The sequence below is a fragment of the Acanthaster planci genome, linkage group LG06 (genome assembly GCF_054643075.1).
Source record: "Acanthaster planci isolate LZ-2023a linkage group LG06, COTS_SCS, whole genome shotgun sequence".
NCBI classification, from domain to species: domain Eukaryota; kingdom Metazoa; phylum Echinodermata; class Asteroidea; order Valvatida; family Acanthasteridae; genus Acanthaster; species Acanthaster planci.
In genome coordinates this window covers 5,245,397-5,261,862 of record NC_141782.1, presented here as the reverse complement: position 1 = coordinate 5,261,862, position 16,466 = coordinate 5,245,397, and the positions used below count along the sequence as shown (strand labels likewise).

At 41.8% G+C, this 16,466-nt stretch overlaps 1 protein-coding gene across 7 annotated transcripts in view; it reads right to left on the bottom strand.

The window, feature by feature from the left end:
• The window catches only part of LOC110989242 (uncharacterized), a 515,163-nt gene that overhangs the window by 60,286 nt on the left and 438,411 nt on the right, over window positions 1–16,466 (bottom strand). For 6 of the 7 annotated variants that reach the window (XM_087138534.1, XM_087138530.1, XM_087138531.1 and 3 more), the window contains 2 exons: window positions 15,669–15,792; window positions 3,840–3,956 (listed from right to left, as the gene is read on the bottom strand). In XM_087138534.1, the coding sequence (XP_086994660.1) occupies window positions 3,840–3,956; window positions 15,669–15,792 (241 nt within the window). Of the gene's footprint in view, window positions 1–3,839; window positions 3,957–7,508; window positions 7,735–15,668; window positions 15,793–16,466 lie in introns of those variants that run through there. The other variant, XR_015425756.1, reaches the window with a different exon arrangement.

Genomic DNA, 16,466 nt, shown 5'->3' with positions numbered 1-16,466 from the left:
AAAGACCAGGCTGCTGGGCATTACCAACATTTTTCACTCTCAAAAATGGTGATAATCTAGCGTTGTTTTGAAACCATATACCAGGCTTTGGGGCATTGAGAGCAAGTGGATTACCACCGGGGACAAAAGCGCTCCACCACTGCAGTGATGAGCCACACAGCACCGCTGCACGCTAATCTTGCCCCTATTGAAAAGAGGTCAGCAGTGCACTGAGCCAGGTTTGTGAACAAAAGAAAGTTATATAACACCGCACAATCTGGTCTCTGTTTACAAGGCTGCAGGCCTAGCTGAAATACTCGAGCGTCAATGAAGGTTACCTGTCAACTTAGAGTAGTGCCTAAAGATTACTTTGTGGGGCAATAAACGACCGTTAAATGAAATGATGAATTTTTAAAGGATTTTGAAAACGGAAAAATTATAGTCGTGTCGGCCCAGCATCATCAACATTGAAAAATGCTCTGGCATGAAGTGGTTAAGGGTATCTTGCCTTGTGGAAACACATCTGGTTGGATAAACTGGTTTTTACTTTTTTTCTTCTCTCTGCCTGAGAACAACTACACCCCATACCAGGTTTACAAAAAAATGAAAACCTTGTTCGTTTATAATGATTTTTGCAATAGTTTTTGACAAGCACCCAACATTCCATGGAATAATGGTAAGCTCTGCTTACTTTATTGCAAATGAACGAATAAGGCATACAGCTCACTCAAGACTTCTCTTTGTTGAAATTACGTATCTGGTTTTGGCCCCTTTTTTCGATTCTAAAATGTGATGACGTTGTAAAATTGTGCCAGATACATGTAGGCCTACGTGCATATGCATAATAATGCAGACTATTTATGTCAGTAGGGGGCACAAGGGCGCTGTTTCACACACAATCAGCAATGTTTCTGTTGAAAACATTGATGACAATTTTGTCTTTATGGATGTAAGGAGAATTTCCGCATGTTTACCATGATTTTACCTTGACAATGGACATCTAACTCTTTCAATGTTACAAATTTATGGCATTTTGCTGTGGGTATTAGAAGGTACTCTTCAAAATGTGTGACCTTAAATATTTGGATACAAATATATTTTGTACTATTTTAGTTGACTTTTTAAAAAGTTACTGTATCATCCAAGAATTGACTGATACCATACTCTACACTATTGGAAGAGGTCCAAAATAGGCAATATTAAAAAGTAACTATTTGTTTTTAAACATTTTGTATGTCTCAAAAGATATTTCATAAAATAGTACTCATGACACAAAGACCAGCAGTGTCTTCTGGAAATGTACAGGTGCCTCTACGTGCATAAGAGAATAAAAAGGCACCAGGATTATTTTTTGTTTTTATTCAACAAAATGTTTTTAAGCTACTACGTAAGCAATATCAAGGGCTGTTAATAAAGAATTACCGACATAAAAACCTGCTGTTACTTTGGTCATTTAAGAATTTGGAAGCAACGTAAATAAAAGTACTACAGTAGATGTACAATGTACTGTGACATTTAATGATGCTAAAGCAAGGTACCTTGACAAGTCAAAAGATATGTGAGATACATATGCATATGGGGAGAAGGGTCTGAAAAGTCAGCATTTTTGTGCGTATGTACTGTGTGGATGGCTCCAAATGAAAAGAATGGCATAAACGATATGACATATTAGTATTACAGTGGAAATTTACCAAATCTGTATTAACATGGTTTTATCCACGGAAATTATATTTTTGTATTTTTCATTAATTTCCGTTCAAAATCAAGTTTGCAGTTCTGCATTTACTTACTGGTATATGCACTCGTTAAAAATATTTTGTAAGATGTAGAAGCTACAGCAAGAGTTTAGCTTCTTTCCAGCCTTCCTCTCTTGAATAGAACTACAACATAATGACCAAATGCTTTGTTTATACATATGCGGTTTCCCATGGGAAATCGTGTGGATCATGTCCTCTAACTCAATGCCATGGGTGAGGGCACATGAAAACAAACTGTGATGTTGGTTTGTTACAGGTCTATTTTTTTCTGTCATTTAGAGTGACTTATTGGCTTTTTCAATTTTGCAAAAAGCATTTTTTTCGGTCCAGATTTTTTTCTTTCTCTTTTTCTCAAGCCCATTCAATCTTCATCACACTTTTACCTACTTGTATGAAGGACCCTGGTACATTGATGTGTCTTGAAGAATGACGTCAGGATGATGTCATCAACTGATTTATTATTGGTTTTCCAAAATTTCTTTTAGCCCATTAACGTCCACGTTTTTCAGGCACCATTTTAGTAATTTGCCAGGTTTGCTCGTCATTAAAGTTACAGCCAAAAAAGACCCTTATACAAAAATGAGGGCAAGATTATAATATCATGATGATATCATCACCTCATTTTTTATTTATTTTTGAATATTTCATTTTTCCCCATAGGCTTTGTACACCTTTTTCAACAGCCTGACGTTGGGACTCTGGTCAATCTGACTGATTTTATATTTGTACATATTCGTAGTCCAGCACGTATAGAGGGTCCCAGATCAAAATCGTCCTAATGACATCATCAGGGTTACATGACATAAGATTAGAAATTTCAGAAAGATTAGATTTCAGAAAGAGTAAGGACTACTCTTTCTGAAAGAGTAGTCCTTACTTTCGGACAAAAGAATTACTATGAGAACAAAGAGAAATCAGACTAAATTTTCTGTTTTGCTCGATTACAAATATGCCCAGGAGTCAAATATCAATATCAGTGTAAACGCAAATCACGTGACATGAATTTAATGGAGCAGTTTTCTGCATAGTCATTTTTAGCCCATTAACTTAGTGGATGTTTTCAAGGCACCATTTGGGTAATTTAGCGATATTCCGTTGTTGTCAAAGTCACTGCCAAGAAAGACCCTGATAAAAAATTCTGCCAATTTTAACACGTCGTGATGCTGTCATCTTGTTTTTATATATTTATAAATTTTTTCTCCATGGGTTTTGTAAACCGTTTTTAACCAGCCCGATTTGGCACTTCAATCGATCTAAATGACAATATAAATAGGTGTGCACATTTGGTTCACCCGTTGGAGAGGGTCCAAGTTGTCGTAATAATGTTGTCAGGTGTCAAGTGACATGGCATTAAAAGGGCAAACTTCTAAGCCTTAAATCTCCAGAGGTTTATGTCCCGTCAGGTTGAAACTTTGCAGATATCTTGAAAGGGATGTGTTTTACATGAAAATTGACCACATGTGATGAGGCCATCAAGTGACAAGTCACGTGACATTAAAGGTGCACTCTTTAAAGCCCATCTCCCGAAGTAGGTGTCCCAATGGGTTGCGAACATGAGACTTTGCAGGTATCTTGAGAGGTAAGTATGATAGACAAATATTGACCTCATGTGATGACATCGTCATTAGATGACAAGTCACCTGACATTAAAGGTGCACTCTGTAAAGCCTATATCCTGAAGTACATGTCCCATCAGGTCAAAATTTTGCATATAACAAGATAGAGAAGTGTTGTTGATGAAAAATTGACCTCGTGTGATGATGACGTCATCAGATGACATGTCACTTGAAATGAAAGGTGTACTGAACTGCATGTCTGGTTGGGTTGAAACCTTAGACCCAAATTTACTGGATTAAATGATTGTGCCATCAAGGTTTGGGCAGAAGCTTAGGTGTTCAAATTTAAAAAGAAAATGCACAAAGCCATCTGTTATGTTGATAAAAAAGACAGACAACCTCCATTTTTTTAATGACACTCCTTATCAGGCATTTGTGACACTGTTTTTGATACATATATATGTATGCATTAGTCGGAATTGGCCGGGTCTTGAAATTGAGCATTAACAAAGAATGGCTGGTATGATAAATGTAGGTCTATACTTACTCCTTTCAATCTTGATGACAGTGCAGACAACATCAACGTAAGCTTCTCAGCCTCAACAAAGTCAGAGATGGATAGGAATACATCAAACAGTAGTTTAAGGGTTGACATTTCTGTGTTCTTGAAAGATAAACAAACAGAACAAATACTCATAAGTGGCAAGGGCATGTACCTGAGACTAAATAACATTCCAGATTACAGGGACTGATTGAATAGTAACAAGCTTAACCACTTCATGCCGGGGCAGTTTTCAACGTTGATGATACTGGACCGGCATGACTATCATTTTTTCTGTTTTCAAAATCCTTCAAAAATTCATCATTTCATTTAACGGTCATTTATAGCCGCACGAAGTATCTTTAGGCACTACTCTAAGTTGACAGGTGACCTTCATTGACACCCGAGTATTTCAGCAAGGCCTGCAGCCTTGTAAAAAGAGCCCAGATTGTGCGGTGTTGTATAACTGTCTTTTGTTCACGAACCTGGCTCAGTACACTGCTGACCTCTTTTCAATAGGGGCCAGATTAGCGTGCAGAGGTGCTGTGTGGCTCATCGCTGCAGCGGTGGAGCGCTTTTGTCCCCGGTGGTAATCCGCTCGCTCTTAATGCCCCAAACCCTGGTATACAGTTTCAAAACAAGGCTGGATTATCGGAGTGAAAAATATCGGTAATGCCCAGCAGCCTGGTCTTTTGTTCGGAGTACGGTCATTTGTTACATGGCCCTGTTTCCTTTGTTTGAGTTCGGAGACCCCAGCCACGCATATAAACCATACGTCTCCGATTCCGGAGTCCCCGGCAGGAAGTGGTTAAAAAACATGAATTCTGTCATAAGTGATATCCAATGTACAGTTGAGCACAAAAGTATTCATAACCTTTGGAAAATAACACAATTTTCTAAATTCTTCATTTGTAAAAGCTACTGTGTTGGTACTTCCACTATATCTTTTGTCTATTTGTCACAATACACAAACCCACATGTGTATTGGCTAAACTTCATTTGCATAATAAAAGATACGGCCCAGGTTTCTTTTTTGTTCCTGTTCAAAAGTTCTCATCCCCCAGATTTACAAAGTCCATTGTCTTTTCTTAATAGTCAATAGCGTAGCATTTGTTCTTGATGACTACCTCCAGACGATTCCTATAAGTGTCTACAAGCTTTCTGCATGTCTCCTGTGGGATGTTGGTCCACTTTTCCTTGGCAAAAGTCTCCAGCTGGGTCAGATTGGATGGTCTCCTGGCCATCACTCAAGTCTTTGGCACCCTCTACTGATTCTCTGTTGGATTTTGGTCAGGACTTTGACTTGGCTATCCCAGTACATGGATATCACTGTCCTTGAACCACTGCTTTACTACATTGGTTGTGTGCTTGGGGTCATTGTGTTGCTGGTACGTCCAGTCAGGTCTAAGCTGGAATTTCTCAGCAGAGGTATTCACTTTGTCATGTAGGATCTTGATATAATCCTCCTTTTTCATGATGCCCTATATCATAATGCGGTTCCCAATGCCACTAGCAGAGAAGTAACCCTATAGCATTACGTTGCCACCACTATGCTTAATGGTTTGGAACGTGTTCTTCGACTTGTATGCTTCTAGCTTCCTTCAGACGTAGGCAATATCAATGTGGCCAAACAACTCCATCTTTTCAGGCCCTTGGTTGTGATCCGTGGGTTGTTGTTGGCCTCCCAGCAAATTTTTCTGGTGAGTCTAGGGGATACTTGGCACTTCCTGCCATGCCCATTGCAATTTTTTGTTTACTGTACTGAACCTTGTATGCTTCCTGATGATACTCTGATCTGTTGCAACAGGGACCTTGTATTGCTTGGAAATTGCCTGTTAGCCTTTTCCCTTCTTTATGGGCATTCACGATACACTGGCTGCGTCTCAGTGGAGGAAGCAAGTAGAAGCATACAAGCCGAAGAACACAGTCCCCACCATCTTGCATGGTGGTGGCAACATAATGCTATGGGGTTGCTTCTCTGCTTGTGGCACCGGGAACCTCATTAAGATACAGGGCATCATGAAAAAAGAGGATAATATCGGGATCCTGGATGACAAAGTTAAAGTGTCTGCTGAGAAATTCCAGCTTGGACTGGATTGGACGTACCAGCTGAACAATGACCCCAAGCACATCACCAGGGTAGTACAGCAGTGATTCAAATACAGTGGTATCCATGTAATGAAATGGCCAAGTCAAAGTCCTGACATAAATCCTATAGAGAATCTGTTGAGGGAGCAAAAAACTGGAGTGATGGCCAGAAGACCATCCAACCTGACCCAGCTGTAGGCTTTCCTCAAGGAAGAGTGGACCAACATCCCACAGGAGACATGCAGAAAGCTTGTGGACACTTATAGGAAATGTCTTGAGGTAGTCATCAAGAACAATGGCTACGCCATTGACTATTAAGAAAAGACAATGGGCTATGTAAACCTGGGGTATGAATACTTTTGAACAGGAGCAAAAAGGAAGCCCGGGCCGTATCTATTATTATCCAAATGAAGTTTAGCCAATGCACATGTGGGTTTGTGTATTGCAACAATTTGACAAAAGATAAAGCGGAAGTGCCAACATAATAGCTTTTACAAATGAGGAATTTAGAAAAGTTAGTTATTTTCCCAAGAGTATGAATACTTTTGAGCACAACTGTATATCTTGACAGTTTGACATTTGCGAACAGAAATCACTATTAAATCATAATTCAAATTCTTCCTCAATCAATCATCAGAAATGGTCATTAGGATACGTACAATACTACATATGTATGTACGTTATGATAGTTGCATATGATATACAATAACACATACAAAAAGATCAGCAATGTGTTTGCCTACATCTTGGATCACTTTATAGCCAAGTAGATTTTCAAAGACAGGCATTATTCTGGAACCCATACACTTTGGCAACACCTACCCTAACAGAACTGACCTTTACTGTCAAAATTCAGACAATACAATCAGTTGAACAGGGGCTGTCTAGGACAATACAAAAGACAGAGAACTATAATCAAAAAGATGACAGTCTGGAACTCTCTTAACACAAACCATTGCAACAGAATTAAGAGACAAAAAGAAAGAAAAATAAACAAAAGATGCCCTGCATTTGGCTTGAAGGTGAAACCAGAGAAGTGTAACCTGTTAACCGAGGTATTTGGGCCATTCTATATCTCAGGAAGGAATATTACCAGATCCTGAAAGATCAGCAGTGTGAGAGATTGGAGGAAACCAACCACTTAACGTGAACTCTGTGGGTTTATTAGACTCACCGGCTAACACTGCTGAATCGATCTGCCAGGATTTGCCGAAGTCACTGCACCACTCTATGCACTCTTTGAACGGGGGAAAAGGGAAGAAGAAGCATAGGGGGGCCAGTCCCACCAAACCAAAATCAGATGCATAGGATGAGTCTTGTGACAAGTCATTCAATGACTTGAAACAAGTTCTGGAAACTACTCCTCTCCTGGACTACCACAATTTCACCCTGCTGGGTCATCACCAAGAAGTTCAGGGACACAGTTGGGAGCAACAGAGACCAGATGGGCTGGAGAACTAGAACAGTTTCACTTCACTATAAGTAAAGTGGAGGAGTAATTGCAATGGAGAGGCCAAGCAGGAAGACTATTTCCAGGCTCTGTGACCTGGCCGAATGAACAATAAGGCTACTCGGGTTGGTATTTACCAAATTCACAAGCTGCTCTGGTTGTATTCACCAAATTCCCAAGTCTTGCGGTTAACCATTCCAGTGGAGTTAATCCCCTGGGGCGATTATCACACCAGGATCTCTACTCAGGATTGTCAATGGAACTGTTGATATTGACAGAATCCAGCTGGTGGCAGCATGTTGTGATCCTGGGCAAGGCACTTTACTTCTATCTGCCTCTCTCCACCCAAGACTAAATGGGTACCTGTGAGGGCAGAAACGGTTATGTTTAGCCGTTTTTTTAGGTCATGTACAAGCTGCTTCCTGTGATGGCGATATGTCTGGTGATGGTTCGTGTCAGGGAATAGACAGGATGTTCTTGGAATCAAGACTATGAATACCCAGCATTTTGCATACGTGATTGGCTTAGTAAGCTCACAAATGGTGAATATGTCATTATAAGTAAAAGGTCCCACATACTGGCATTAGGCCTTCTGTTTGTCAGACCCTACCGAACATTGGTCTGTGAGGGTAGATCTTCTTATATCACTGTATTTTGATGGTCAATTTTTTTATCGACTACTGTTGATCGAGTACGAGTACCTTGATGCTCGGGTGCATTTGGTTCCAACTATTTTGCAGCCTGAGTACAAGAACTCTTTTTTTGAGTACAACTACTTGGAAATTTGAGAACAAGTATGGTACAAGTACTCTGAAAATGGTTCTTGAGCAGTACTTGAGTATGAGTACTAAAACACTGCTGCAAACTGCCTGCTGTTACAAGATGTCGTCAGAAGAGGCTCTGACTTCATCAAATGCATCCGCCCAAAGCCCAGCTGTGGTCCTGTTCCAGATAAGGAGAATCTCAGCTGAAGCTGGACTGAATAGACTGGATGTCAAGGTTTCCTCTGTGAAGTCCACCCTTCCTTCCATCTCTTCTGAAGATATGGCTATGCTCCAGCTTAACGACAAACACCTTGGCCGACTATGGTTCTACTTAGAAAGCAGACAGCTACCTAACCTCTGCAAACTCATGAAGGAGGACAAGCCAACACAGAAGCTGCCAAAGTTCTGGAATAAACTGGATGCCAGGGACAATGTTCTATATAAGAAGAGTGCGGATGCAGGCAGCGAGATCACACAGCTTTTCCTTTCCCTCGTCTTGAGAGAGCAAAACTGTACAAGACTAGGTAGGACACCAAGGAGTATGAAGGGCCCCTGGTCTGACCTGCAGTAGATGTTGTCCTAGGATGATAAAAAGACATTGAGGAAAATTGTCAGAAATGTGTGCTAGCTAAAGCTGGGAAGAAACTTCATCCGACCATGGGCTCCATAATCACCAAAAGGCTCCTTGAACAATGTGGAAAATGCACTGGTACTTGCCAACATCTTCATGAATTTACTCAAGCTGCTCCACGTAAGGACTGTAGCCAAGAACTATAGTCTGATGCCCAGTGCAAGACTGGTTTGTTCCTTTTGAGGAATCCCTCCAGACTTCATAGTGACACAAGGCTGGAATTTTGAGAGTAAAGTCATCTGGGAACTCTGCCAGATGTAGTCATCTAGGAACTCTGCCAGATGTATGGGGTCACCAAAAGCAGGACAATGTCATACCACCCTGAAGAAAACAGAGAGTGCAAGCATTTCAACCACAACATTCATGACTGCCTGCGCACACTTCCCCCAGATCAGAAGTGCAGAATACCTCCTGGAGCAGGTCTCTGCATACAATGCCACACCCCATTCTTTAACTGTCTGATCATCTCACTACCACCAAGGCTACCAGTGGACCACCTACTTGGGTTTTGGATGGAGGGAGATGACGAACCAGAGATCGACCAGTGGGTGGCTGATGTGGCATTTTATTCCCATGCGCCAACCTAGGTCTCGCCAGTCTGGGCGAACCGTTTCCAACTGTGGGGAAAGTCTCCTGCCTTGGCCCTTGAGTTTGACAAGCAATCTAAGGTCCAGGGGTTGGGGGTCGTTTTGGCAGAAATAATATCACCGATTGGTAATTGATTTGGTGACCCGGTTGACTGACACAACAATGAGCATGTGCATAAAGAAGATATTACTGGCAAGATCAATTGGACCTATTTGATATACTTTTCTTTAGCTTATATTTTCACTATATTTGTACTGGTTTCTGCTGTAAGCGTAGTCGTAGGAGACGTTAGCCTATGTTTCACCAGCGAAGTCAACTACGAATAATAAAGAAAAACAGCCAAAGGTCAAGGCTTTAGATTCCAAACTCCTTTAATACATGCGGTAAACTGTAAGGAAAAATGCATGAAACAAACTACTTTAAAATATGAACAACGAACAAGGGTATACATGTGGAGTAAGATGATAAAACACATGAGAAAATACATGTGGGCTACATGGAGACAATGTAACTTGCATCAAAGGCTAAATATGGAAAACAGGTCTCTAATCAGAATTTTTCTCACATAAGTGACCAGAAAGAGCAAGAAAAAGTGATAATAAAACTATAAGCAAACCATAAAATCACAAGACAGAGGAAGTTTTACATGGACAAAAGTGTATACAGTCTAAATCCAGGTATTCAAAATAACATCAAAAGGCAAGCTCAAATAATCAGATAATTACTTTAAATTTACTCCATTGACTGTGGTTCAGGTAAGGGATAATCTCAAACAGAAGGAGGGAGTAATGATGGCTTACACACAGAGCAAAGAGTGTATCAATGGGATTTGAAAAAAAAGGAGTGATGGTCTTTAAAACTGCTCAAAACTAAACATGGTCTGCAAGTGTCGGAAATAGAAGGAGCATCTTCCTACTATCCTTTGTCTGCTGGTCTCTGTGAATGGTGCCCTCAAAAGATGAGAAGAAATACCAAAACACTCCCCGCTTAAAAGTCGACAAGGAAATTTTAAAGCCTTAACCACAGAGTTCAGTGAATTGCTAGTTAAGTCACTGAGTTGCCTTCTCCAAGATGATGAGCTCGCAAGTGGGTCTAAGGTAAGTTTGCTGCGAGCCACCGGAACAGACTAAGATGTCCGCCTTGCGGAACCTTGCCATCGTTGCTGGGGTGACACTTGATTACTCGTGCAAGAGGCAACTGGTTCCTGGGAGCTTCTTTCTGTCTGTGGAGCACGACATCTCCTGCGCAGACGTTGGGCGTGCTCTGGGTCCACTTCTGACTGGGCTGGAGGCTTTGTAGATACTCCCTATGCCGCCTTGACCAGAACTTGGCGAGATACTGGGCACGTCTCCAGCATTGTCTGCCATAAAGATCTTGTTTGAAGAACTGGTCTGGGGGCGCTTCCAAGGCTTGCGTCTTCAGAGTCGGAAGTATTGCTGGCGTAAGTGCCTGGGCGTCGTTTGGGTCTGATGAAAGGGTTGTGATGGGTCTGGAATTGACAATAGCCGTAGCTTCTGCCAGGAAGATGGTAAGGACTTGGTGAGTGAGTTGGTGTTTTCCTTGTTGAAGGAACATAGAGTCCAGGATGCTTCGAATTGTCCGGCTCTGCCGTTCCCAGATTCCTCTAAAGTGGGAAGCCTTGGGTGGATTAAAATCCACTGACAGTTCTTCGTAGTCAAGTACTGTGTAATCTCTTTATGCTTCAGCTTTCCCTCAGCGCTGATGAGGTTTGCGCCTCAATCGCATCTAAGGCGGGCGACTGGACCTCGGATTGCCACGAATCTTCTTGGTGATGAGATGAAGGCGGAGGTATCCATAGCTATAATGACCTTGATGTGTACTGTTCTGGTGCATTGGCAGGTAAAGAGGACGGCCCTTCTCTTGGCTTTAGCTAGGCCGCCTCATAATTTCCTTGCTGTGACGATCCATGGGCCGAAAACATCCATCCCAACGTTGATAAATGGCAGTGTTGTCTGGAGCCTGTCAACAGGTAGGTCAGCCATTATCTGTGAGAGTTGCTTGCCTCGAAGCCTGCGGCAGGTGACGCATTGGTTTATGATGCTTCAGATGGTGCCATGAGCTCCGATGACCCATTGGCCTCCGTTTCGGATTGCTGCGAGGGCCTTGTGATGTCCGAGGTGCTTGGCCTCACGGTGGACGTGCTGAATGATAAGCCTAACCACATGACTATTTTTCAGGAGGAGGAGAGGGTGACATCCTCCGAGGTCTAAGTCTGCTTGCCTGAGCCTGCCGCCAACTCGGATGAGTCCACCTTGATCCAGGAATGGGTTGAGCTGGTGCATGGGGCTTGTTTTCTTTATGTGGATCTGACGTTTGGAAGTGGATGCAGACTCTAGACATGCAATCTCTCCGATGAAGTGGGATGCTTGAACAGCATGGAAGATGACTCTTTCGGCCTGCTGTAGGTCGTTTAGGGTGGCCCTGGTGTGCAGTTGCGAGTTCTGACTTCTGGATTGGTTGGGGGGATCGTCTTTACCATGCTGGTCTTTGTAGGTCCTTGCCCTTGCCCTTGCCAACAGACTCGCTATGGCCCTTCTGAGGGAGAACCAAGTCAAAAAGCGTGAAAACCTCTCGCATGTCAGGCTTTGTTGATTGGCAGTGATGGATTTATCCAGTCAGTCATCAGGGATACTTGTGGCAAAGACATTGGCTTGCTTCATGACTTCGGGGTCATCTTCGCTGAGCTGGGGCCTTTCCTTTAGAAAAATTCATATCACTTCTTTCGGGGTCGGGTCCACTCACCAGAGAAACTCGGGTCCTTGAAACTAACGGGCGCTGCTTAGTCAGTTGGCGGGGACAGATCTTGGCGCGATATCAGTAGGGTTTTCATCTGTCGAGATGTAGCACCACTGGATTGGTTGGGAAACCTTGTGTATGCTGTGGTCCCTGTTGGCAACGTACACATGAAAGCATTTGGACTTGTTTCCAATGTACCCAAGTACGACCTTGCTGTCTGTGTAGTACTTTGTGTCGTCAAAGGTTACTTTCTCGTTCTGTTCAGAGGTCACCGTCTGCACGAGTACAGTCCCAAGTACTGCTGCACAGAGTTCCAGTCGTGGCACAGACACGGCGTGGGAAGGGGGTGACCTTTGTCTTGGCCATCAGGAAGGAGACATGGGGCTTGCTATCTTTGTTGACAAGCATAAGTAGGCGACGGCGCCGATAGCACATTGGCTAGCATCAGAAAAGACATGAAACTCCCTCCTCTTAACTGGCCCGAAGTCTGGTGGTTGGTAGCACCGTGGTATCTGGATGCTGTCCAAGTGATGAAGAGAGTTTCGCCTTCTTAGCCACTTAGGTAGGCACTCTCCAGGAATTAGCTTGTCCCATGTGTCCAGTGAGGTGTTGTTTTCTCCTTTGATTGCTGTGCTGAACCGAGCAATGAAACAAAGCTCTACAGACTGAAAAATATTGAGGACATCAAAGAAGAATTGATGGAAGAACGAGGCTCCAAAGAAACCACATACAAAAAAATTAAATGGATACTCACCACGCATAATTATGTAGAATACGGAGTTAAGGCATTGGGTTTCACTTCGGCTGCTATAAGTGTCCCAGCTTTATTGGGGGTTGTTTTGGCCCCCATCGGACTTGCGATGGAAGGTCTCGCCATGGGTGCATTTGGAGCATATGCATTGTTAAAATATGCAAGTAGTAGGTTGGTTCACAAAAGTAAAAAACACCATCAGACTCGAGTGTTGGGTGACGCAAAGTTAAATACGATCGATGAGTACGTGTCACAAGTGATCAATGACGGGGACATTTCCAGCAAAGAGTTTGTGTTGATCACTGGTGAATTATGCAAGTTTAACAAAATGAAAGAAAGATCCGCAATAAGACAGATACCAAACTGACTAAAACGAGACAATCCAAAGCCAAGACCCACGCCATGATTGAAGAACGTGCTAAAACATTGGCAAGAGAGATGGTAGACAAGGAGAAAAAGAAATTGGCACCTAAACATTGTTAAACATGAAACCGGATGGTATCTAGGGTATGAACGTGCAAAAACAAAATCACTTCCTAAATACTGTGAGCAACCGATCCATTAATCCCGAGTGCAATTAAAACAAAATTAACCCCCCCTTCAATTGAGGTGGGGGTTAAGTTGAGTTTGGTAATGCCATAGAGCTACAAAGAGCTCTATGGTTATACAGTGTACTTTTTAAATTTCAGTCTATCACAATCTCACTCTCGCTTTCACACTGACACTCACTCTCACTATCATTTCAAACCCAATGCATCTGAAGTTGCTTTTTTAGATAAAATTTGAGTTGAGCTTCATCGACTCAATATTTAATGCTCATGTTGCACAAAAGTATGCTGTGAGATCCATGAAATACATCTTGTATGATGATCAACACTTTCACTTTGCACCGTTTGAAAAATAACCGATTTGGGTCGGTTTTTAATATTTGACATACATACGATGTTGTTCGTTATAGGGGGTTTTAACGACATCACTTATTTTGACTTTGTCATCCATCCTGGAGCCTAGAGTGGTGGCGGTGGGTTCCTGGGCTGGGAGGATTTTCGAACTCTTGTACAAATTGACGGGTGGTTTTAGGCAACAAGGTGCTTTTGTGAGTGTGATCAGCAATGTAACCATAGACTTTTTGCTTGATTTGATCCAAAAACGTTTTGACATTTCGTGTTGTGTTAAACACAATTAGATATAGGCCCGTTTTTCTTGTTTAGTTCCAAATTCGCAGATGGGTTGAATTCCGTAACAACGCGTTGATATGATGAAACATAACCGTTTGTTTGGGTTTTTGTGCTTGTAGAGTACCTGGGAGTAAGAATAAGATATGTCGTAATTGTTTCTTTTGATGGGTTCACTAATGACAAGTTTGTCTGGGTTAAAAGGACCTTATTATGTTTGGGTGAGTATTGATGTCGTTGAGACGTTGGTAGTTGTCGGTGATGATATAGGTTTGGGGTTTAGACATGGTTCCGTAGTGATTTTATATATAGGTGTGATAATATTTTGTATGTTTATTAATTAGTCTGACTATGCATCTAAACGTTCTAACTTTTTTATTCCATCTCATATATGCTAAACATGTGTCTCTATACTCACCCTCACATGTGTTTTCTGGTGCTCTTTTCCATTCTTCAATACCTTTTCAATTGCTTTCTCTTCTTTCTTTTTTTACTTATGTAATTTTGTTTTTGGCCCGGCATTCTTGGTTTTTGGTCCGTTGGTTTGTATATGGGTGTAATAAAATTTTCATTGTTTTTGGAGTCAGAGAATGCATAATTGAAAGCACACGTGCGTGTGAAAAGCAGGGAAGCAAGGAGAAGTGGGGCAGGAGAGAGGGTAGATACGCTGCAAGGTAGCCGGGTGGGACTGAGCACCCTGAGCGGCCTTTGAGTTGAGCGCCCTTTGATCCAGAAGCGGAACGCTTGGGGTTTGTGAGGGTTTCATTATTTTAAGGTTGGGTAGGCACCTAAGGGGAGAGTGGTCCAGAATTCTCCATTTGCAACTACTACTATTTGGTTTGTTTGCTCCAAATTTACCCACTTCAAATAGTGCTCTCCTAATGTGTCCGCTTCTAAAACTACTGACCTCACTTAACTAGACAAGCTGCATCTCTGTATACTAGCCTCTTAAATTCTGTTTATAGTTGATGATAATGTAGGCACGCCACTTGTATTCCTATTTCTTTGTTATCCCTAATGTATTAAAATCATTTTTGATTAACCTCTTGAAATAAGTAACATTTCTTAGTTTCTTTATGGATCCTTGGGTTAAAATGTGTGGACTGACTCAAGTCTATGGTTGAGGATGACAGCATTCATTGCACTTTTCTAATTAAATTTCCCTTTCTTGACTGTACAAGTTTGAGCATACACAGATCTTGCATATTTAGATTGGAATTTAACTGGATTTCTAGTTAAGAGGATTGTGGAATTATTAGGTTTTGTCCACATCTTTTGATGCTGTAGAATATTATGGAATTGTTTGAATATGCTCTTCTCTTCAATTTACTTTGTTGACTGGAAGTTTCCAAGGCATTGTATTTATGTGGAACCTCTCTCTCATTGTACCATTTGAGGGTAAACATGTGAGGCACCTTTCAAATTGACACAGCAGAGCCATTCTTGTCTTGACCATTCTGTCTGCAGGTTACACATGCATGAGAGCATTAGAAGGACTCAGGCTCTGAGTTTTTAACAGACACCGAAACATTTCGGTCTTGTGCTACAACAAGTACGATTTAGAAACTTACATGGACTTAGAAGCAGTGGACCCAACTTCAACACTGACACCATGATCTTGAATTTCTTACCTGGTCTGTAACCAAAGCTGTTATTTCTTCCACTGCAGCATTCACAACATGCATAAGCGGCTTTTCATCGTGACTTGTGAACTGCTGCATCCACTTTGCAATCTTGTTACCAACAATCACACATCTGGAAAATGATGGTTAAACACATTGATTATAATGTGACAAACTAAACTGCATGTATTTTGGATGGTCAGGAGCCTTTGTAAGGATAGCCTTTACTCAAGGCGCGTGTAGCTACCTGAACACACGACGCACACCTCGTTTGCTAGCACAATGAAAACTGGTCAACGTGAGTGGTGAAGCCATGAGAGGCTTCACCATTTTGCAGAAAGCACATATGTTTTTCTTTACATTTATCTACCTATTTGGTTGAGAAATTGTAATGCATAATACATTATATGTAGTGGGTATTGACCAATAAGAATATAGAATTACTCGCATCTACTTAGACTATTTGACATCACAAGCACTAATAAGGAAGGTGTGTTGGCACTGGCCCAGGGAACATTGTCATCTTTCATTCAATTCTTCTGCATGCGTGCGCACACAGAACAATGATAGGGAATTATCATGGGACAGTTGTGTGTATGGGTGCTTGGCACTGAAAAAAAAGTGTGCGAATAGGTGGCATTTGAATTTTTGTAACCACCCTGCATGCTACAGCGTATGTGACTTGAATATTTTCACTCCATGAGATAGAATAGGTGCTCATGACTTTGTCACTCACACTGGCCTTTTCAAAATCTTGTCACTAGTTGAGCATCCATAGGGCACTGGTGCCATGCGCGCCTTGACTAA